This window comes from Ovis canadensis, chromosome 2 (assembly GCF_042477335.2).
Source record: "Ovis canadensis isolate MfBH-ARS-UI-01 breed Bighorn chromosome 2, ARS-UI_OviCan_v2, whole genome shotgun sequence".
Taxonomy (NCBI): Eukaryota; Metazoa; Chordata; class Mammalia; order Artiodactyla; family Bovidae; genus Ovis; species Ovis canadensis.
The window spans coordinates 12,171,649-12,195,065 of record NC_091246.1 but is presented as its reverse complement, the minus strand read 5'-3'; the positions used below and the strand labels follow the sequence as shown (position 1 = coordinate 12,195,065).

General features: G+C 41.8%; 1 protein-coding gene across 4 annotated transcripts in view; it reads right to left on the bottom strand.

Annotated features, from left to right (window-relative positions):
* Positions 1–23,417, bottom strand: part of ECPAS (Ecm29 proteasome adaptor and scaffold) — a 108,753-nt gene that overhangs the window by 14,895 nt on the left and 70,441 nt on the right. For all 4 annotated transcript variants that reach the window (XM_069575442.1, XM_069575445.1, XM_069575446.1 and 1 more), the window contains 19 exons: positions 22,627–22,728; positions 19,890–20,013; positions 17,991–18,136; positions 17,511–17,565; positions 16,467–16,581; positions 15,836–15,904; positions 15,005–15,122; positions 14,551–14,718; positions 10,670–10,749; positions 9,932–10,037; positions 9,103–9,150; positions 7,890–8,011; positions 6,146–6,296; positions 4,396–4,461; positions 3,015–3,104; positions 2,184–2,250; positions 1,396–1,487; positions 1,250–1,316; positions 825–1,016 (listed from right to left, as the gene is read on the bottom strand). In XM_069575442.1, the coding sequence (XP_069431543.1) occupies positions 825–1,016; positions 1,250–1,316; positions 1,396–1,487; positions 2,184–2,250; positions 3,015–3,104; positions 4,396–4,461; positions 6,146–6,296; positions 7,890–8,011; positions 9,103–9,150; positions 9,932–10,037; positions 10,670–10,749; positions 14,551–14,718; positions 15,005–15,122; positions 15,836–15,904; positions 16,467–16,581; positions 17,511–17,565; positions 17,991–18,136; positions 19,890–20,013; positions 22,627–22,728 (1,978 nt within the window). The remainder of the gene's footprint in view (positions 1–824; positions 1,017–1,249; positions 1,317–1,395; positions 1,488–2,183; positions 2,251–3,014; positions 3,105–4,395; positions 4,462–6,145; positions 6,297–7,889; positions 8,012–9,102; positions 9,151–9,931; positions 10,038–10,669; positions 10,750–14,550; positions 14,719–15,004; positions 15,123–15,835; positions 15,905–16,466; positions 16,582–17,510; positions 17,566–17,990; positions 18,137–19,889; positions 20,014–22,626; positions 22,729–23,417) is intronic.

The window sequence follows — 23,417 nt, the reverse complement described above, 5'->3', positions numbered from 1 at the left end:
TTTTTTTCCCCTAAGTCTGGAATAAAAGTCGGTGAACGTCAGTTTAAAGCAGTGACTCAGCAGCGACACTGCACCACATCACTCTCTGAAAGGAAGAGAAAGGGAGGAGGGGTGTGAGGAGTCTTCACAGCAGCAGGACTTTACGAACTTGGACGCGCCCAGAGTTGGGCTCTCACCCATGAATGTGTGTCCAGGTGAAAAGCAGAGTGGAGAAGCACTACGCTAAAATATTACTCAGAGCAACAGGAAAATCACTGTTCACTCTCAACTGAAATAAGCCAAATTCTGCTGTGTTAGGGCAGTTTCTGTTCTTCACATGGGCAGCAATGAGAGAGGAAAGAAAAGAGCTCTGAGTGCCAACCTGAGAACTCAGCAATTTGGACAGGCTGAGAACCCAACGGGACACACACTGTTAACGTGCTGGGAAAAGTAACTACAGAAGTTTGCAAATAAAAAGTGAGCTAGAAATTCCAACAGTGGTATGCAGAAAACAAACTATGGTTACTGGGGGGGTATGGCAGGAGGGGTAATTGGGAGATTGGGACTGACATATATGTACTACTATATATAAACAGATAACTAATGAGAACCTACTGTATAGCTCATAGAACTCTACTCAACACTCTGTAATGACCTATATGGGAAAAGAATATAAAATACAAGGGGTGTATGTATAACTGATTCACTTCACTGTATAGCAGAAATTAACACAATATTTCATTTCAACTATACTCCAGTAAAAGTTTTTTTTTTAAAAAGAGAAAAATAAATTTCAACTGTGGTTCTTAAGGAACAGGTTTAATTCATAGACACTGTTTACTAACCAGGGACATTCTCCTGCCACACTTCAGTCCATAAGTTACATTCTTCTTTTTCTGCTTTCTCCTCATCAGCAATTTCATGCATGCCTAGGAATGCCAAAGGCAGAACTTCTTTGGCATGGTTCTTCAGTACATCGGGGCTGTATCGTCCAATAGCATGAATGGTCAGAGCACAAGAGGTCTTGTAGACGGGTTCTAAAGAGAAGCAGAAAAGCCCACAATCTTCATGACTCGTACCGTCTTTAAGAGTAACTGGCTGAAAAAGACCACCGTAGAACTTGTACCACAACAAAACAAACCAGTAAAATCAACCAGCAATGTTCCTCGCAGAGCACATAAAATCAGAAAGGGTAAGACCTGATCTGTCCTGTTACATTAGGCTGTTTACATCTAAATTAACAGTAACCGAAATAGGAAAAGAAAGGCACCTTCTTTCTCCATATACCAGCCATTGAGCTTCTGCAGGAGTTTCTCAGTGCTGCTATCCCGTGAGGTCTGGAAGAGAAACGATCCCAGTCATTTCTCTATAACTATGCCACTACACTTATTTAACTAAGCAAGAAATTCAACTCACCCGAACTAAATGGCCCATGGCAAATGCACAGGATTTCTGAATTACACTGTTCCGATCAGTCAGGCCACTAAGCAAAGCACTCATGAGTTTACCTGGTGCAAACAAAGGAGGAAAATCTTGACACCTGGTTGAACGACCGCTCTGCTCTGTTCCCAGGACCCAAACAAACTTAAACCTGTAGTTAGTATCTGATTTATTCCATGGTAGCCTAGAGCTCTTGCACGTTACATTTGTACTATCCATTCACTTCTCTTTGCTTGGTGCAAAATTAAAAATTAAACTGCATCAGGACTTCCCTGGCAGTCCAGCGGTTAAGAATCTGTGCTTCCAACACAGGAGGTACCAGGGGGAACTTAAGTAAGATCCTGCAGATGGCACAGTGTGTCAAGAAATAAAAGTAAACAAATAATAATCTGTGCCTAGAATACTGGGGGGAAAGCTGCAAAAATGAGTGAGGTACTTTTACAAAAGTCCATCACCCCCACCTGGAAATCAATCCAAGATGAAAATGTCCATGTAACATTACAAATCCTACAGAAGAGGAGATACTTTCACTTCCTTATACCAGCAAGAAATAAAATCTGTAAACCAGTGAAAACGTGCTAAACTTGATCACCTTGTACCTCTTGCAAAGAGAGATAAAGGCAGAGGCGGGGGAGCTTGAGGGAAGAAGAAGTACACAGTTATCTCAAGCGTGGCTCAATGACCGTTATTTTTCCATTTAAAACCTTGTCACACAAGACATGGCCATACCAAAACGTCGCCGCACACGGTTTAGACAGACTCACCTGAGTGAGGTGTTAGGTCCTGGGGACACTGAGTAGTTAACGATACGATGACACTGGCGCAGCCTCCCTGCAGGGTCACAAAGGCAAAGGCCTAAATTTGATGGCCACGTGTTCTATCAAACTTTGTTTTAGGAGTCAAAGATTTAAAGAAATACGCAAAGCCTAACAGCCCCTCCAAGAGACGATCTAGGAAAAACTCTTAGTTTAAACTACTAACATGAAGATTTTCTTCAAGAGTTCCAGCAGGAACCTTTGTAGCACAAATGTACACTGCTCTCATACACTGCAAGTGAGGAGGGGACTCATACAATCTTCTGGGAGAGCAACCTGCCGTCCTTTCCGTTCTTGCTTTAACATTTCCAATTCTAGGAATTTAACCAAAGGAAGTAGCTTCAGATGTGTCCAAGGACATTCACCACAGTGCTTTGTGGAGAATCAAAAGAGCCGAAAACCTATCAGATGTTCCCTGATGGGTTAAAATAAATGATGTTCCAGCCACACAAGAAAATAAGTATCATGTGGCCATTAAAGAAGGCACTGTGTAAGACCCATGCACACAGAGACACCAGGAGGCAACCCACTCCAGTATCCTTGCCTGGAGAACTCCCTTGGACAGAGGAGATGATATTTACTGAGTAAATCACGCGTTTTATATTCTGAATGAGTTACATGTTTTAAGTTACTAATGCAGTCACAGAAACAAACTAGTTAATGTAAAATAGTATTAGGTTTTAAGAAAAAAAATGTATTTCACACATGACATCTATGCTATGTTTGTGGCCCAAACTAATGAAGATGCAAATTTCTCTGGTAAAAAATACACTTACTTACCTTGGTTCCAAGACCTACACCACTCCTGATCAGTTCACATAATCTAGGAACTAGCTCACCCAGCACTGATACATCAAGATATTGCAGGCACTTTGGGAAGAGAATAAATATAAAGTTAACTTAAGGAAATAAGTCAGTCAGTCAGTCAGTACCATATCTTCAATTAAAAACTGCCCGGGTCTTCCCTGGTGGTTGAGTGGTGAAGACTCTGAGCTTCTACTGCAGAGGGAGCAGGTCTGATCCCTGGTCGGGGAACTAGCCACACCCCTACCCCTTAAAAAACTGCCCACGTCAGCTGTGCACCCCACTGGTTTTGACATGAAGTTGAAAAACTACTGGTTTGATTTTGCTCTAATTTCAGTGTTAAGACCACCATTATACTACACACAAGAAAGCCATTTATCAGTGGTTCAAAATTAGAAACAAAAATAATAAAAAGCACTGATTTATAAAGGAGAAAATAAATAATGAGCACCCAAGAAGAAAGGATCTCTCTGGGTCTATTTCCTCTTTATCAGTCCAGATTAAAACTGACCTACCAAGCCATCTTATTAAAGTTGACTTCGTAGGCTGAATTTGTGATACTGTTTTTTTGACAGTGTAACCACTATATTCTATCACTGATGAACATATCTATAAGAAGTTTGCTAACTATTTCTATTTCTTTTATCTTTCTTCCTCCATCATCCAACTAAAATATAATATCTTTAGACCAAATTTTGGTAATAATTCCCCAGTAAGCACTAGAAAAATTTCTTCTTTTGTCTAATCTTGTGATCTGCCTACCACCACAATTTCCAGTAGCTCATGAGTTCCCAGTTAACCACTCCAGGGCAGGCACAGGAGAGTCGGCTTTTGTGACCTTAGGGACTCTTAATCTACGACTCCACAAACACTGGAACTTTGAAACTTGGTGCTAAGCAGCTCTTTTCTGCAAATCCCCTTCCTTTAACTGAACAACCTATCAAAGGTGCTCAGTTCTCTCTCCCTACCTTTTCTGCTGTCTACTTCTCTGAACACCTCCAGCTTACACCTTCCTAGGTCCCCAAGACAGTGCTCAGGCAGAGACAAATAGCTGAACCTTTCTTTAGACAGGCAGGCCAAAAGACATACAGATACAGATTTACAGGGAAATCTTTTAATATATTGTTTCCCTGCATGAGACAAATCTAGACTAATGGAGTCCAGTATCGGGTAAAGTACGTGTTCCTTTAGCAATACAGGAGAAGAAAAAAGAATTCTTAAGAAAAAACTACAGTCACAACAGCTGCTTGACTCGTCCCTTAAATCTCTAGTTCATTCAAGGCACTGTAACCTGAAGACTTTGTACATTACACTCTAAAGTAAGCCGACAAACGTTCTCATTATAGGAGGCACTGACCATGTTGATTGTTTCCATCATGGGAGAGGATTTGGCAGCACTGAGTCGGGCGCTATCCATTGCAGCCTGAGAACACAAATACAAGGACATTCGATCACTCAAGAATAACCTCAGCAGACTCCCGCTGGGTGAGACTGCCAAATTAAGGAATATTTTCAAAAAGAATACATAGATACAACAAATTAAAACACAAGTCTAAATAACTTCTTTGGTCCTGCATTCAACCACAGATATGTAAAGGCAGCACCTCATCACAGGTTAGACATGCAGACGACAGTTCAGTATTAACCACGGCTAGAACACACCCCAGTATGGCTCTGGGCAAGTTATCCAGCCTTCCGGAGCCTCAGGTTCTCCATCCAATAAATAGACAGATCACATAATTTTCCATCTAAGACATGATTGTTAATTTTTATACATGTTTTCCTTTAACTATGGAAAGGGCCCTCATATGGTGTCTTAGTCCAAGAACTAAGGAGCAGGAGGGGCTGACACTATCCAGACAAAATAACAAGAAAAATTAGGCATACAGAAGCGACTTGCCTACGGCTGCAAAGTCTGAACTACAGTTTACGTTTCTTCATTCCCAACACCTATTAGGTGGGAACACAGGAAAGGGCAAGATCACTGCTGAAAGAGGAAGAATGACTGAAGAAGAAAGAGGCAGAGGGAATGAGCAGAGAACAGTTTAGGTGAGCCAAAAACCACACAGAGCTTAGAGAAAGCTTTCACAGTCACATGACAGGAGCCTGACGGTTCTAATAAGGGCAAACGCAAAAATATAAACAAGTGGAAAACAAACACGGAAAAGAAACAATACAACTCACAAAGTAAATACGGATGGCTAACACAATATGAAGACAATGGACAACACTAGTAACAGGAAACTGCAAATTAGAATGAGATTCTTATCGGACGGAGATTATTCAGTGCTGGCACAGACGTGGAGGGAAACAGAACATTCCTAACTTTTGATATTATAAAAGCTCCCGCACAAAAGCTCAAAATAACCTCACTATTGAACACTACACACGCACGAAAAAGAATGAAACAGACCGACGTACACACACGGTGTTTTGTTAAAAACACAAATCAAGCTGCAGAACAACTTTTGTAGCTTGATTCTATTTCTAAACTAATGTGTTTGTTGATTTTGTAGCCTGTGACTACAAAAGAACTTGAAAGGAGACACAGGGAACTGCTGACAGCGTGTACTCCTCGGGGATGACACTGTGCTGCCGGAGAAGAGGGGACTCCCAGCGGGATACTTTCTACACTTCTGTGTTGTTTTAATTTTTCACAATAAATATATTTCATCCGTAATTTAAAGGAAAAAAAAAAAACCCAACACTCTAAGAGACTAGGGAACTATAGTATACGTAAAAAGCAAGATACTTTTGAACCATGCCAAAGTCTAGCTAGAAATCCTCTTGACTTGTAGGGCAAGAATGGTTCATAGAAAAAGACTCTGAGAGTGTAGCCTTAACCCCTAAAAAATAAACAAACATGTACCCAAAACTCTGTTAAATCAATGCACTGATGTATTTTTTTGGCTAGAAGTGTCATTTTTCACATAACAGTGTATGAGTCCTCTCCCTGCCCACCCCACTACTAAAAAAAAAATTTTGAGAGTATTGAAAGTATCATTTGAGTTGTGTAGTTTGACCAAGGACTCTGGAGGACCTATTCAGTATCTTAACGGGCCTCTCCTTTCACAATAATTGTCAATACGCTTGTGCTGTCAACTCACCTTTTCTTGGTCTGTAGCCCGGAGGCTCAAATAATTGAGAACCTGGGGCTCCAGTACACTCAGGGACTCCAGCAGGGCTGGGATGAGTTTTGGCGCATGTGGCTTCAGCATGGCTCCTGCGCTTTTGCTGATCTTCACCAGGGTGTTGATACTACAGACACACAAAACACAACTCTTGAGTTCTTTTAACAAAAAGAAGAAGCCCCACAAGTCTAATCATGAGGATATTCTGCAGTTTCCTGCATTAAGGAACATTCTCTCTTGGGTTCAGAGCCTGGTCTTAGCTCTGTGTTGTTTCTCTGGATTTTGTTTCTACTTTTGATTAAAGAAAATTTCACATATGTATGAAAGCAGAGAGGATCATAAGTGAACTTCTATTATGTTCTCCACTCAGTTTAACAATAAATAATCTTTGGCCAATTCTGTCTCACTTATACATCCACCATGCATACAGATCATACATATAATTTTTAACCCTGCCGTCGTCGTATTTTGAAGCATAATCCCTAAGGTAACTTCAGTATGTGTCACCAAGAGAGGAGGACTCTTTATCATCATCAAAATACCATTTCACACCCCCAAAATATTAAGAATTCTTTTCATATCATCTAATATCCAAATTTCCCTGATGGTTTCACAAATGTCCTTAAGAGCTGGTTTGACAGAATTGAATCCAGAGTCCATCCACACATTGCAATCTACTGTATTTCCTGAAACTTTTTTCACAGGGCCCTCCTTCCTCTTTTTTTCTTATAACTTATTTGTCCTCACTGACCGTATTCTGATGGTATCACTTAACATGTCCCTCTGTAGCTTATGCAGATCTGCATAACTAACTGATCTGAACTAACTCAAGTTTAGTTCAAATTTTTTTTAAAATAAGACTCTTTCATAGATGGTCAGTCATGTCCAATCCCATCACATTAGCATGCTTATCTTTTTCTGTGCTCTCAAAGAGTGATCAGAGGGTTCAAGTCTGGTCAGCACAAACCAACCATCCACTGTAACTCCCCGTATCAGCCTTTCACCAGTGGACTTAGAGCCACTTACGATCATTACCTGGGTCATCTTACTGATGACAGCAAAATGGTGGTATCCTAATTTTATCATTCCTCTGCATTTGTTAGCTGAATCCTTCTAAAAAGAACTTTCCCAAACCAACTACTTGATTACCACAAAACAGTGCTAATACTATTAATCTGATCTAATATAAAGAGTGAAATAAAAATGGAATTCATTCTAGATAGTATTCTAGTTTAAAAAAAAAAAATGAAACTAGAATCTTTCACTACTGACTTTAACTTAGAAGAGCCATACAAATCTAAATACATGTTTCTTGAATACTTCACAGGTAGTAAACAGCTTATTTTTAAATCTAATAATCGGTGAAATGTTACTAAGTAATATAATCAACAAGCAAGCTTCCCAAGACCTTGCTTAACAGAGGCATAACAAGATGTGCCTGATGGGGGCAGAGGCCAGTGACGAGAAAAGACCACCCTGCACTCCCAGCTGAGGCAGGGTGGCAGAACGCTGGGCAGAAGCAAGGTTCCCAAGAGAATGTCTCTGCAAAAATGTTCCGACTCGCCACTTCTCACACACGCTCTTGGGTCACCCCAATGGATTCTCCTCAACTCCCTTCTCCATATGTCCCAGAATCTTAACCTTTGAAGAAATCCAATTTCTACTGGATGGCTAAGAACTAAGTAAATCCAGTATATTCATCTCATCAGCTGATTCAAACCTGAGGGCTCGAACTTCGGTCACAGGACTCATCATTCCTTTGTCCAGCAGGCAGGGCAGGAGGACAGCAATGGTTCTCTGGCCAGCTGCTCCTTTGGCAGGGTCACACATTTTCACACAGACCTCACAGACAAAGAGCATAGAAATTAGTGAACCTGACCCCTCATCTGATAAAGCGTTCATCTGGCAAAACACTTGCCACTTCCTACAGCCACAGAAGAGAGCAAGTGATGCAACACTTTCTACCACTGAAGAGAGAAAAAGAAGACCTCCTGATCTGGGGTTGAGTCCTAGGGCTGCCAATAACTAAACAGAAAATCCGCTAACACATTTTACTTTCTAAGCTTTGGTCTTCTTATCTGTCAAACAGGCAACAGCTGAAGATGAAATGAGAAACCATTTAAGAAAGCACTCCGAAGAGGCTTAAGGTATTGTCACCATAATGATCCTCAATACCTTTGGGTGGCAGCATAGCACAGAGGTCAAGAACACAAATGTGGAAGAAGAAACACCTGGGTTTAAAACCCAGTTTTACTACGTACTAGTCATGTGACTTACAGCAAGGCATACAAGCTAGAACACATTAGAAGGCCCTGATACACCACAAAACAAAATACAAATGGGAAACTAGTTTTAAAAAGGCTGCCAACCTCGTAACTATGAAAGGCAGGTTAACACATAAACAGAGCAATAATGAAGAGAACAGATGCTTGATCTAAATGTAATGCACGCTTCAGAGTCGAGAGAAAGCCGTATCTTATTATAAAGGCCCAGAGAAGCCAACCATTTAAAGAGCCCAGAGACAGACTCTGTTAGAAATGCTCATATTCTAATGTCATAGCACCCAGTTTCCCATTCACTGGGCTTCCCTCCTGGCTCAGCTGGTAAAGAATCCGCCTGCAAGGCGGGAGACCTGGGTTCAATCCCTGGGTTGGGAAGATCCCCTGGAGAAGGGAAAGGCTACCCACTCCAGTATTCTGGCTTGGAGAGTTCCATGGACTACAGTTCATGGGTTTGCAAAGAGTTGGGACACTACTGAGTGCCTTTCACTTTCTTTCACTTTTCCATTCATCGTTAAGAACAGTAGGTTGTAACATGAAGTCAATTACAATGCAACTAAATGTCACTTTATATGACAAAAAATTGTTATTATTTTCATTGTCACATAGAATCCTGCCCCACTTCACCCCCAGTAAAAGATTAAGAGTTTTCACCTTGCTTAGAGTTTTCAGAGCTAGCTCTGCTGCTTTTCGTACAGATTCCTAAAAAAAAAAGAGAAGTCTGATATCATACAAGTCAGAGCTTCCATCTCATCTACCCCCAAACATGCAATTAAACTGCCCCCAAATCTACACAAACTGATGAAAAACCCTACTTTCATTAACAAGTAAAAACAGTCTTTCACTAGGCTCTGTACCCATCAAGGAGCATATTAACATGATAGACTATTATTTTTTAAATTAGATACAACCGATTTTGACCATACAAAAATATGGATATTAAGTATAACAGCTTAGAAACTAAATTGATTATAAAAGCAACTGTGTGAAGACGTATGTGAAGATTCTCAAAGACCTAAAAAATCTCTGATGAAGAAAAAAAAAAAAGAAGCATCTAATTTTGATTGTAAGATTGAAAAATCTAAAATTTAGATTGTCAAGGCAAAATTTAGAGAAAAACTGGACACATTATTTGGGAATGACTGATGCAAGTTATGAAAGTGATCAAAGTAGAGTTATATTGGATTATTTCTAAACTATTATTTGTCATTCATCAATAGCACTGCAAGATCTCTACTGAAAGAAAATCAAGCAGTAGCTACCCTTTATTTTTTTAAAAAAGGTAATTAAATTTAGACCTAAAGATATCTAACCTTACCACTTCACAGACAGATCAAGACTGAGACTTCGGAGGAAAATTCGGAAAATTCTGGTCTTCTAAAAAATTATCTGGATACTGAATTGTGAAATATGTAACACACATATCTTAACAATTCCAACTTGTTCTAGTCTACAAATAAATGCAGGTTTATTTATACAGTACCTTTATATCATCTTGCACTCTAAAGAGGGTTTCCCAAATTTCTGGAAGTTTATCAATGATGTCATCTAGGGGTCTTCCTCTTAATAAATCATTCAGAGCTAAGCAGCTGAAAATAAACAATTTGGTTTCAAATATATGATCCAAAAAGCACAGTCTTTCACTAGAAAATATTCATATCAGATAAGAATATGGTTTCTGCCTATACCTGTAGTCTTAACCCCTTTACTCCAAGATAGGTATGAGTCTCCTTGATGCCTGAGATACACCACAGGCATACGGCATTTACAACCATCAAATGTCATCATCATTTTTCAGTTGGCAATATCCCTCCAGAGCCCAGCACACACTACCAAGCACACAGCAGACACTGAGTAGACCTAAATTATTTATGCATAAATGAATGCTACCCTGCAGTTATGAGACTATATAAATGCACCCTGATGAACAAGTGATCTTCTATTTTCATCAGGCTGGCCAAAAAGTTCATTCAGGTTTTTCAGTACAGTGGCATGGAAAAGTCTGAACAAACTTTGGCCACCCCAATAAATCATACTTGGAAAAACTAAGACAACTTAGGAAAACCACTGGCTATAGCTTAAATGTTATTAATGATCTAACCCAACCACAGATATGCTTTTTAGTGGTTTTAACTCATTCTTTTTGCACAAGGTATAAAACTTGGAAATTTGAAGGGGAAAAAAATGCAGTTTTGACTAGCTATATTTCCAAAAATGATACCTGGATTCTCGAACTCGCCACATATTGCTGGTTAGATTCTTAACCAAATCTTGAAGAATTTCCTTCAAATACTTATCCACCTAATGATAGTAAAAGGGTAAAATTTAAAATGCAAAATCCATCAATAGTCAAATGGTGCATCTCTACCACACTGTGTTTCTATATGTAACAGCCTAAGTGTCTCTCTAGGCCTTTCAGTCCACAACTCTCTCCCCACTTTGGTTGCTAAAAGCTGCCCAACCGATCATCTTAAAATGCAACACGATCTCTTCTTTTCCTCAGTGTGTGATAATGAAGTCCAATCACCCAAGTATGGATATGAAGACCTCCTACGGCTCTCTGGCTCCCACGGTCTCATGTCCTATCTCACCTTCATTCACCTCCACTTCCTGGCACATATTACCTCGAGCTCTTCTATCACCTACTTGCCTGGCTAACTTCTACTTCTCCGAGATTCAAATCAGGCATCACCTTGACAGACAAGAATCATCGATCCTGCCCCATATATGCCCATGGCACCTGCTTCAGTGCATCATATCAGACGGCACAGTAACAGTCCTGCCCCTTCACACTGAGACCTCAAGGGCAGGGACAGCATCTCACTTGTGTTTGCCTCCCTGGTACCTTGCACAGTGTCTGGCACATGAAGAAGGATCTGACTGTTCGGAATGAAGATGAATTTAACCTTTTAGTTTTGCTATGCACTTCTTCATTTGATAACAACAACACACTGATAGCAGATTCACTGTGACTGACTGATTCAAAACTGGAATGGAATACGACAAGGCTGTATATCGTCACCCTGCTTATTTAACTTATATGCAGAGTATATCATGTGAAATGCTAGACTGGATGAATCACAAGCTGGAATCAAGACTGCTGGGAGAAATATCAATAACCTCAGATATGCAGATGACACCACCCTAATGGCAGAAAGTGAATAGGAACTAAAGAGCCTCTTGATGAAGGTAAAAGAGGTGAGTGAAAAAGCTGGCTTGAAACTCAACATTCAAAAAACTAAGATCATGGCAACCAGTCCCCTCACTTCACGGCAAAAAACAAGAGGGAAAAAGCAGAAGCAATGACAGATTTTACTTCCTTGAGCTCCAAAGTCACTGTGGATGGTGACCGCAGCCATGAAATTAAAAGACACTTGCTCCTTGGAAGGAAAGCTATGACAAATCTAGACAGCATATTAAAAAGCAGAGATACCACTTTGCAAACATCAGTCAGTATAGTCAAAGCTATGGTTTTTCCAGTAGTCATATACAGTGTGAGCGTTGGACCATATAGAAGGCAAACCACCTAAGAATAGATGCTTTCAAATTGTGCTGCTGGAGAAGACTCTTGAGAGTCCCTTGGACAGCAAGGAGACCAAACCAGTCAATCCTAAAGGATATCAACCCTGAATATTCACTGGAACGACTGGTGCTGAAGCTGAAGCTCCAATACTTTGGCCACCTGATATGAAGAGCCAATTCACTGAAAAAGACCCTGATGCTGGGAAGGAAGAAAGAGAAGGAGGCAGCAGAGGATGAGATGGTTAGACAGTATCACCGACTCAACAGACACAAATCGGAGCAAACTCTGGAAGATAGTAGAGGAGAGAGGAGCTTGGCATGCTGCAGTCCGTGGGGTCGCAGAGTCAGACAGGACTTAGCAACTAAACAACAATAACAGAACTTCAAAACGTATGGCTTTTCCACTTTTACTCTCATAGGTGAGAGGTTTTGTTATCCTCACTGGCATGCAAGAAAACCAAGAGAGGAAGGGAATAACTCATCTAAGATGAAAGAAACTGATGCCTTTCTAAGCCATGTCTCTAGACAGCCTTCACAGTGATCCCATCCACACCTGTGGCTTTACCTTCCACGCACAGAGATGACACTCACATCTCAAGAGCCTCGGCCTGGGCCCTGAACTCAGCCTCCGAGATCTCGGCTGCTCATCTGTACCAAGTACTCTCCTAGAGCAAACAGAACTCGTCGAACCCTCAGAGGGAAACCCTCCAGTGCCTTCCAGCACCAGACTGGAGAGAGAGGAACAGGCCGCATCGTGCTTAGGGATGGAAAGACACAGTAAGGGTCATGGGGTTTATTTAACTGAACTAGGATTTGCTGCATAACACAGGGAGCTGAACTCGGTGCTCCATGACAACCTAGAGAGGTGGGATGGGATGGGAGGTAGGAGGAAGTTTCAAGCGGAAGGGGACATACATAGACCTATGGCTGATCTATGTTGCTGACAGGAGAAACCAATACAATCTTGTAAACTAATTACCCTCCAACTGAAAATAAATTTTAAAAAACTTTTAAAGAAATACAAAACAGAAAAAAAGAATAACTAGACAGGAGATAAACACCAAGATAAACTACCTAGATCCAACAGACATTTATAGAACATTTTCTTTTCAATAATAGCAGAATGCAAATTCTTCTAAAGTACACAGGGAACATTCTCCAGGGTCACTATCTGCAAGGTCATGAAGTGTTTCAAAACATTTAAAAGGACTGAAATCATACAAAACGTGTTTGATCATAATGGAATAATAACAAATAATAATGCATCAATAATCAATAACAGAAGGAAACTATATTATTCAGCCCAGGATATTTTCATGTTTTCCACCATGGAACGCTCCCTGACCTACTCCCATCCTTGGATAAAAATATTATCTGCTTGAAAAGATAAATCAATAAAAAATAAAGTGATCTAGGAAGCCACCAAAGGATTTCAACCCCAAACACAATCTAACTTGCATTTTTAAAAATCACTTTTACTGCTGGTAAGTCAATGAAGGAGGGCAAATAGAAAAGAAAGATGACAACGTATTCATTAGGGAAGAATTAGGGAAAAAAGAGGGTAGATTCAAGAAATATTTTGCAGGGAATTCCATGGCAGTCCAGTAGTTAAGACTCAGTGCTTTCACTGCCACGGGCTCAGGCTCGATCCCCAGTCAGGGAGCTAAGAGCCTGCAAACCACACTGTGCAGTTTAAAAAAAAAAAAAAAGAAAGGAAAGAAAGAAATACCTTGGGAGAAGAATCAACAGAATTTGCTACTAGATTCAATTGAGGGTGGGATGAGACAGACAGCAACAAGATGCCGCCCAGTTCTGCAGCTTGGGGAAATAGATGAACGTGGAAGAAGAGAGCAGGAAGGCTGCAACAGTTTTTGTTTTCAGCCACATGGCATGTGGGATCTTGGTTCCCAGAACAGGGATCAAACCCGCATCCGCTGCAGTGGAAGCATAGTGTCTTAACCACTGGACCTCTGGGGAAGTCCCAAGGGAAGGCCGTTTCTCTTAAGACCTGTTCTGAATGTGGTCTGTCTAACATATCTTGAAATGACATCCAAGTGACAATGTCAAGCAGGCAGTGAAGTCAGGAACACAAGTCGTGCCTGGGTCAGAAGAATAAGACTGGGAACCGTCACAGTCAGGGTGACATTTACAAGCCCTGGAACTGAGAGCTCATCTCAAAGGAGAAAGTGGAGAGAGAAAAAGGTACTCAGAGGCAAGTCCTGAGAAATCCTAGTATCTAACAATGCGAGCGAATAAGAGAAGCAGCCAATCACGGTAACTGCCTGCCTCCTCATCTACCTCCTGTTCTCCACTGCATCAGTGCTACAGACATAGTTTCCCACAGGTGGGGATATACTGCATCTCCTTAACCATCCACCCACTAGACATTTCACCACTTTCATTTCTGAGGTTTCAGTAAATGTTGCCATGAGCATCTTTGGTACCTTGAAAGGAGGAAGAAAGCAAAAAGATGAAAGAAAGTCTATTTGTTTAAACGAACAGGTATACAGAGGAGAAAGGAAGGTAAGCCTGGGTTTGCATCCCACCTGTAACCTGGGACCGGGGTTCACAGATACTTGCCATTGACTTGTCAGTGACCAGTGCATTCCAAATGCTTGTCATGGCCTGTCGAATGCCAAGGTTGGGATCAAACTGGTAACGATAAAGACGCGGAACTAGCTGAGGCAGGAAAGGAGCCAGCTGTTCTCCAGCTCTGGTAGCAATTACATTAAAACCAAAAGCAGCACCCTAGAAACACAGTAGCAAGATGAAGTAGCTCAGACACACCTACTGCAATAAAATATTAATGCATTAAATACCACAAAATTTTCCCTCCTAGACTTGTCTCTGAAGATAGCCTGATTTACTGAGTGTCCAGTATCAATACTATATCAGCTCTGGGGTGGGATAGAGCTCTCTCACCACAGACTTGTACAAAACACACTGCGTTATCAATTTTCACTGTCTGCCAGTGAGGCAGGTTTGATTTGAAGGGAAGACAAAAACACAAAACTGTCCAGCAACAGCCACTTACCTTCCTAGAGTTCCACATTGCATGATGGTTGGCCAGGTTCATAAATTTATACACCAGATCCGGCTGACTAAGATCACTTGCCAGAGAACAGAGCTCCTTGTAAGTAGAGAGGCCCTGGCTTAAAAACAAGAACCAAAAAGTACGCAGTCATGTATTTCTCTACCTCCAGTCTAACAAAAGTTACACTACCAATATCACTAGGACATCTTAAAATTATTTCCACTGAATTTCCAATATTGAGTTATCTCTTTACCACAGAGGCAGAGAACCAGGGTGAAGAGAAAATAAGAAGTTGCCACATTCAGTTCTCGGCAACAGCTGGTGAGTGACCTAAGGCACGTACGACGCCCGTGTGGGTACAGCCCTCGCCACCTCCAAGGCCGCGATAATCCTTCTGTACACTGTGCCCCAAAGTCTGCGGATCCTGACAGAGCCGTCTGAAGACAACTTCTGTCTTCCCTAGGTCTTTTCTAAGCTAGAGTGATAAGAACTTTTTTGAATCGCCCTCCCAGTCCAGTCCCGGGCTCCTTGATGGGTCAGGACCTCGTAAATGTGGGCAGCAGTTCAGCTCCTTCTTGGCTCCTGGCCACGTCCTGCCCCCTCACTCCCCAGGTGAGAACCCCAAGGTCCCCTTCAATCAAATTCCAGCACATAGAGTTCCATCTCAGTCTGGTTTCCAGGAAACTGAATCTAAAACCCTATGCTTTTTCTCTGAAGGGTCTTCTTCCGCTAACACACAACACTTCCCACGAGGCTGGAAATCAACTTGGTGAGTGTCCTCTCCACTGGACGGAAGGCGTCTCCAATGATGGGTGGATTTGGCACACTTACCCGTCGGGGGTTTTGCCGAGACCTCCTCCCTGAAACACCACTGTCTCTCCGGAAACTTCATGTTTAGCTCTAAACAAAAACAACAGCAAGAATTTACATGAGCCTCAAAATTTTCATACTGCCATTCAACTAATGTAAACATTTCAGCCGTAAACCGATAAAATCAAATTCCCTACTAAGTATCTACAGTGAGCAAGATGTAAAAGCCAACTCGCCCTTCCCATTAGCCTGAGAATTCTGTAAAATAAAGTCCAGGAAGAACAAATCGATTCTCTTCACAGATCAGACTGTGAAGGACACGCAAGCCCTCTCTCCTGTCTTCATTTCTGTTTAGCCAATCATAATTATGGTACTTCTGTAATCCAATGCTTTACCTGTCCCGAGAGCATTCAGTTTTCAAAGCCTGAGTTATTGGCATGTTTGTGAACAGTAATTTAGTTTACTTTCTAAACAGTATCCACTGGATAATTAAACTGCTGTCCACAGCATAGCAGTTGATGACTTGCAATTTAGAAAAGGCTTAATAAACAGGAAACTCAAAAACTGAACTCTCCTTCTTTCACTGCATATTCTTGGTGTGTACAAAACTTGCCCTGCATGTTCAAATCTGAAGTTTTCAAGTTCACAGTACCTTTTGCCAGTCATCAGTGTTTCTACAAGAGTAGAAACCAATTCCTGCTGATCTTGTTCATTGCCCAGTTCATACACCAACCCAAGGCCTTTTGAGGCAACATCCTGGCTCAGTTCTACACAAAAGTCAGACAAAACAATATTAATAAAAATTTGTTCTCTAGCCATCAAGTGAAAAAAACTTTAATAAACCTGCAACATTAACTAAAAATGATATCAAAGCAAAGATATGAAAACACCATCAACCTATTTTGTTAAAAAATGTATTAAATCATCTGAGTGGACAGGACACCAGCCAAGTCCCTGTAAATGAGAACTGCATTCACACAATATCCAACTCACAAATCGAGCCAACCCGGCTGGGCCTCAGTGTACAGTGACAAACGGTCAGTGGATGCAAGGTGCACACGTGAGAGGTAATCAATTTCAGGAGAACCCACCGGTAATTTTTAAATGAAAGGTCAATATTATATCACATGTTTAAAACAATTTATAAAACAAAGCTACTATTTAAATATCTAACACATATATTTGCCCCCTCTCCTAGCTTAAATCACAAAGGGAAAAAATGAATCCTAAGTAGAAGAAAGCTATTATTTAGTAGAAGCTACGCATGTTAAACATAGCCTCGGCTCCACTTTCAAATGCAAAACTGATCTGATGAATAAATGATTCATTAATGAATACAATTAATGGGGTTCTCAGGTGGCGCTATAGTAAAGAACCTGCCTGCCAATGCAAGAGACATAAGAGACGCAAGGGATGTGGGTTTGATCCCTGGGTCAGGAAAATACCTTGGAGGAGGGCATGGCAACCCACTCCAGTATTCTTGCCTGGAGAATACCATGAGCTGGGGAGCTTGGCAGGCTATAGTACATGGGGTTGCAAAGAGTTGGACACAACGGAGGAATTAACACACACAATGAATAAGTGCATAAGAATCAAGTTTCCTGTAGCCTTCTCTTATGGTCATAATCCAGATTTTTCAAAATTTAAGATACAAGTTTAAAGAAGTTTGGAAATCAAATATTTGCCAATAACTTACCATCATTTTCTGACAGAACAGAAACAAATGCACTCTGGATTTCTTTAAGATGAGACTGAAATAACAAAAGAGACATTCAGAACACTGAAACTCTACCCCTTGGGAGACAGAAATCTTGCTCTCAGGGTACACACCACCTGTGAAGTCTCACAACCTGAGGCAGTCACAAACCCTGCTGTACTCTCATCTGTGAAGGTGGCCAAATTACCTGAAGGCTGTACCACTGACAGCAGTCTATTCACACAGTCCAAACCTCCCCGTCCTCATCACTTCCTCTGACTTTACACCTTCAAGTTAAGAATCATCCTCCAGTTCATATATACCAGGTATCAGCCCTCATTCCTTCATGTGTAGCTTATTCAAAAGTATCTGTTACAGGTTAATGGCCCTTGCCCCCATACATTTCCCTTCCGACCACCTATTATAAATATTTCATAAATAGACTGCAATAGACCTGGATCACATTTATAGATGGCCTACCTTCACTTCATTATGGGTACTTAGCTTCCTCACAAGGGAAAGGAGCCAGATGCACGCTGCTTGCCTCACATGTGGGTTGGGACTGACGATGTGTTTATTTAAAATCACATCCAGCACCCAGGGGACCACATCATTAACTTTGGCTCCTAGGGAAAAGCAAAGAATGATAAGAAGCAAATTAAAATAACTGAATAGAGCTTCCGAAAAAAATGTTAAATGCTAGTCAACATTTACTCAACAGAACAATCCTACAACATATTAATATCTAAACAAATAAGGTGTTTCAATAAATTGCTGAAGGAACTGATCATCATTTACTTCAGAACCTAGCATAAACTAAATAACCATTCAAATGTACTCAGACACCTTTAGTTTCCCAGAATGAAAAATTATCACCAACGTGGGGGAGGTTAGACATGTGCAGTGGCGGAGGGTGTGGAAAACCTCTGCACCTTCCTCTTCATTTTGCTCTGAACCTAAAACTTCTCTTTCTAGGACACTATCTTAATTTTTTTTAATATCCATATGATTAATGTAACTTTACTCATTTAAATTGTGACTGTAGGGGGAAAAAGTTACTTCCCCTCCTTCATATTCCCTTTGGAACCTTAACTGCATATGAAGGTTTTAAAATAAATGGTTTTCTTTGTTTTTAAATTTTTATTGGGGTATAGTTAATTTACAATGCTGTGTTAATTTTGTCTTAATTTTCATTATCCCCATTTTCTCTGGTGTCAGCAATTCTTCTTTCTCTGTTGTATCTTTCCCATCTCCCATCTAAAAACTAACACATAAACCAACCTCTATTAACCTCGCCTTCCTCCTCCCGCTACTACACCACTGTTCTCCTTTTGTCCCTTCAGAGTTCCCCAACCTCGGCACTATTGAGGCCGGCAGGATTAGCCTCAGCAGGACACCTTGCTGTAGAGAGCCATCCTGTGCCCTGGAGGATGCTCACAGCACACAAGAGATGTGAAGTCACTCTACCTGTAACGTGCAGTAAGAAAGTACACACTCCTTCACCTACACGGCCACTGAAAGCCAGAGCAACTTAGTGGAGAGACGCACCTGCAGCATGATTGGCACTGCGTGATGAAGAATCAGGGGTGGGCTTCCCCGGTGGTAAACTATCTGCCTGCCAATGCAGGACACACAGGTTCTACGGCCTGGTCTGAGACGATTCCACTTGTCAAGGAGCAACTAAGCCCAGGCGCCTTACTGGCCTGTGCTCTAGAGCCCACATGCCCCGACTCCTGAAGCCCAAGTACCCTACAGCCCATGCTCCACAATAAGAGAAGCCCAACACTGCAACTAGAAAAGAGCCCCTGCTTGCCACCAACTAGAGAAAAGCCCACACGCAGCTACGAAGACCTGGCACAGCCAAGAATAAATAAATAAAATTACTGATGCAGGGGGCACGATGCAGGAGGGCAGTAAGGCTCCAGAGGGAGGGATGTATGTCTAATTATGGCTGATTTGCGTTGCTGTACGGCAGAAACCAACACAACATTATAAAGCAGTTTTCATCCAATTAAAAAATAAATTAAAAAAAAAAAGAATCAGGGCACACAAAACTTGGGAGATTGCTAGGCCTTGACCTCTGACACTGGCTAAACACCCCAAGGAATCCTCACGGACAGAGCACAGGTCTGAAGGGAATCGACAGCCAATTCCTTGGCCTCCTTGCCAGAGGACTAAAGGAACGGCCCTTGCTCACTTTGTGCTCCGTCTCCTTTAACCAGCTATCTTTCTTGACTGAGCCGAACTCAGGAGACATATACAATTACTGGAAAGAGTCAAAATGGAATGTATATATTTTCCCTCTGGCTTCAGAGGTGGGAACAAGAACAGAAGAGAGTTATACAGCGGGAATACACCGATTCGCTGACTGTAAGGTACCGGCGGGGGGCGTGTACTCCTCCTCGGTTACCAGCCAGGCGTCCCGGGCGGCCACAGAACCAGTTCCTATCGCGGCACTGGTGATGGCTTCACTGATGGTGAACTGAAGTTCTATTTGCTTGGCCTGCAATGAAGGGGACAAAAGCCAGGGGTCAGAGAGAACATTTCCCCAAATCATCCATTTCCATAAAAAGGCTGTTTACTGGTCTTGTTTCTCAGTGTGCTTTGTTTGTTTCCACTCTTTTGCCTGAAACGCTCTAACAGGATGGTTGGAAAGTGGGGCAGGGTGAGGGAACAGAGCGCCCAAGAATGACTTGAAGATCTTTTCCCAAGTCCGCGTTGCACTTTTCACCTAAGCAGAGAACCAATAAGCAGCGGTTTTTAACCTTCGGAAGACTGGAATCATTCACTTGGGGAGAAGGACAGACTGTGAAGCCATACACATCTCGAGGGAAATACTGTCACTCACCAGTTAAGTTTAACAGCATTAAACTCTGAGCCTCAACATCATTTGTAACATGAGCATAAATAATACCATCACCCACCTTGTTCAGGCCATAGGGATTAAACACGGTTAACATACAAACGGCAACTAGTAGACACCTGATTGTTAGTAACTGCACAATAACACTGGCCTTTATCACTGACAGACATCTCCTCTCTGTACACTTAAATTACATGATATCTGCAAGATCCTCTCAAATGGTTGTTAGGGATTCCCTGGTAGCTCAGTCGGTAAAGAATCTGCCTGCAGTGCAGGGGACCAGGGTTAGATCCCTGGATCGGGAAGATCCACTGGGGAAGGAAATGGCAAACCACTCCAGTATTCTTGCCTGGAAAATCCCATGGACAGAGTAGCCTAGCGGGCTACAGCCCATGGGACTGCAATAATCAGACACAACAACTTAGTGATTAAATCACCACCTTAAATGGTTCAGGGAAAAAACCCAGAGAACCAAAAAGCAAATGTGGTAAAATGTAATTTGGTGAATTTGGATGAAGGATATAGAGGAGTCCTTTAAATTACTCATACAACTTCACTTTAAATCTGAAATTATTTCAAAAATCAAAACTATGCATATTGTATACATATACCCAAATTTTTAAAATCAGATTTGGAAACTGACACATCTCACAATTGTGAATCACAACTGATCTGGAATTGGGCCAGTCTCTGGCATTTCTCTCTCGTGTTTGCTAGGAACCGGAAGAGACTTAAACGTGGAGAATAGGAAGAGAATGAAGAGCAGAGAGCATGAGGGCTATGGGGACACTGCAGGGACAAATGACAGTTTAGCTAATCCAAGCTCAGTCTCTGGTGGCTCAGCTTGTGAAGAATCTGCCCGCAATGCAGGAGACCTGGGTTCAGTCCCTGGGTCAGGAAGATCCCCTGGAGAAGGGAATGGCAACCCACTTCAGTATTTTTGCCTGCCATGGACAGAGGAGCCTGGTGGGCTACAGTTCTCGGGGCCACAGAGAGTCAGAAACGACTGGGAGACTAACACACAGACAGACACACACACACCTCGAGGCTGCAAAGAGGCGGAAACGACTAAGAGACGAACACACACAGATACACACACACACACACACACGGGGCCGAGGAGTCATCAGACACACACACACACACACACACACACACACGCACGCACACGGGGCCGCAAAGAGACACACACACCCAACACACACACACACACCCTTTAGAACTCTGTCCTAGCACACTGTGAAGATATTTTGCTTCTGATTCTTGCTCTTTTTTTTTAATCCTTTAATCTCTCCAGCATGTTTCAAGTTCTTCATATTTCTAAATTTCTAAACTCTTACAATGTCTTCAGTAGCAAGTTAAGAATCGAGACAAACCTTCATTTATTTATATAAAACTGGAAGAAACCCATCTATATCACAGATTTAAAAAAAGGAAAAGGATGAGAAACCAGACATCACAGACTTTTCCGCAAGAGGTTACAACATCAGTGACATCCAGGGAGAATCTGACATGAGTTTAATTTCTTGTCAAAAAATTTCACCTCAAAAATACTTCATGAAGACTCTGCCAGTCACACCACCTGGCCCCAGTTTTATGGGCTGCAGGGCACAAAGCAAACTCTGCCTTCAGCCTAGTGGGCAATTAGGAACTGTGGTGAATGTGAAGAAACCATGGAGAAGCAGGAAAGCACAAAGAACGAGCAAATCCACCCTCGGGTGAGGGGTCAGGGGAGGTCTCCAAAGAGGCGCAGCAACACCCTGAGAAAGAAGTACACAAGGGTCTTTCAAAGCTCAGAACAAAGACGGAGAAAGAGGCTGGGGAAGAAAAACGGGAGTCAGTGAAAACAACCAAAGCCCAACTGGGGCCAATTGTGTCGAGTCACTGATCACACTGGCTAGCAGCTACTTGGAGGTCTTCTCCACCACACTGGACGTTTATCTAGAAGACCTCAGACTCAAGAGCAACCGGAACACCGGCACCCACTCCCCTCAGCCAGGTGACTGCGTATATTTCCCCTCTACTCACCCTGCACCACACTTTACAGAACAAATCGCGAGATAAGGACTTCCCCGCACAGGCGGCTCAATCAATGCTATGACTATAGCACCGCCCATGGCTGGTACTCTAAGCACTTGGGGAACGAATGAATCAAAGTCTCATTTTAAAACCTCACAACATGCAAAATTCCAACAACAACAAAAAAATGCCTTTCGTCTGAATGACTTAACAATCAGATAGCAATATAAATACCTCCACAGAATCCATCAGACCTTGCAAGAGGAGCTTCTGGTGAGGAAAATCTCCATCCCCAACTGGAAAATACCCCAGTGTTTGGATAGCTCTTTCTTTCATCTGGAAGAACAGACAGTTTTTTTTTTTAAGGAAGTATATAACAGCTTAGTCCCAGAAAAATGTCTTCTGGGAGAAAAATGAGAAGGTAGGGAGGAGGAGTCTGTCTAACTAAATGCATCCGTGCAAGTTTTCTTTTTTTTCAAGCATCCAATTTTACAGAATTACGTCTATAAGATACTGGAGGTTGAAAGACACGAAACTAAGTTTATTAAGGGTCCACCACTACAAAAGAAGGAAGCACAAAGTCTTTAACCAGCTCAGAACCCTACAAACCATAACAGTTATAAATGGAGGTTCTGGGCCCAGAAGGAACCTAAGATCGGGTCACAGCTAGACCACTTTTAGTAGCCTTTGAGGCTGTGTGACCTCAGGCAAGTTACTTCACTTTTCTGAATGTTCCTCCTCTGGGAAAACAGAGATGACAAGCATACCTACCTCACTAGACCTTCTGAGGATTCAGTTAATAAAAGCAAGTGATGCACTCAGCATATGCTTGGATGGTAATGACTAGCTAATAACGGCCAATAAAAATTACACTGCAATCTTCTTGCTAAGTTTTAAAAACTAGCTAGATTGAGAATCAGATTACATATTTATTAAACTTGCAGTAAACTGAGTTTTTCTGTTCATTAAATCATTTTACATTTCAACACTGAGGTACTCTTATCCCAAAGAAAAAATTTAAAGTC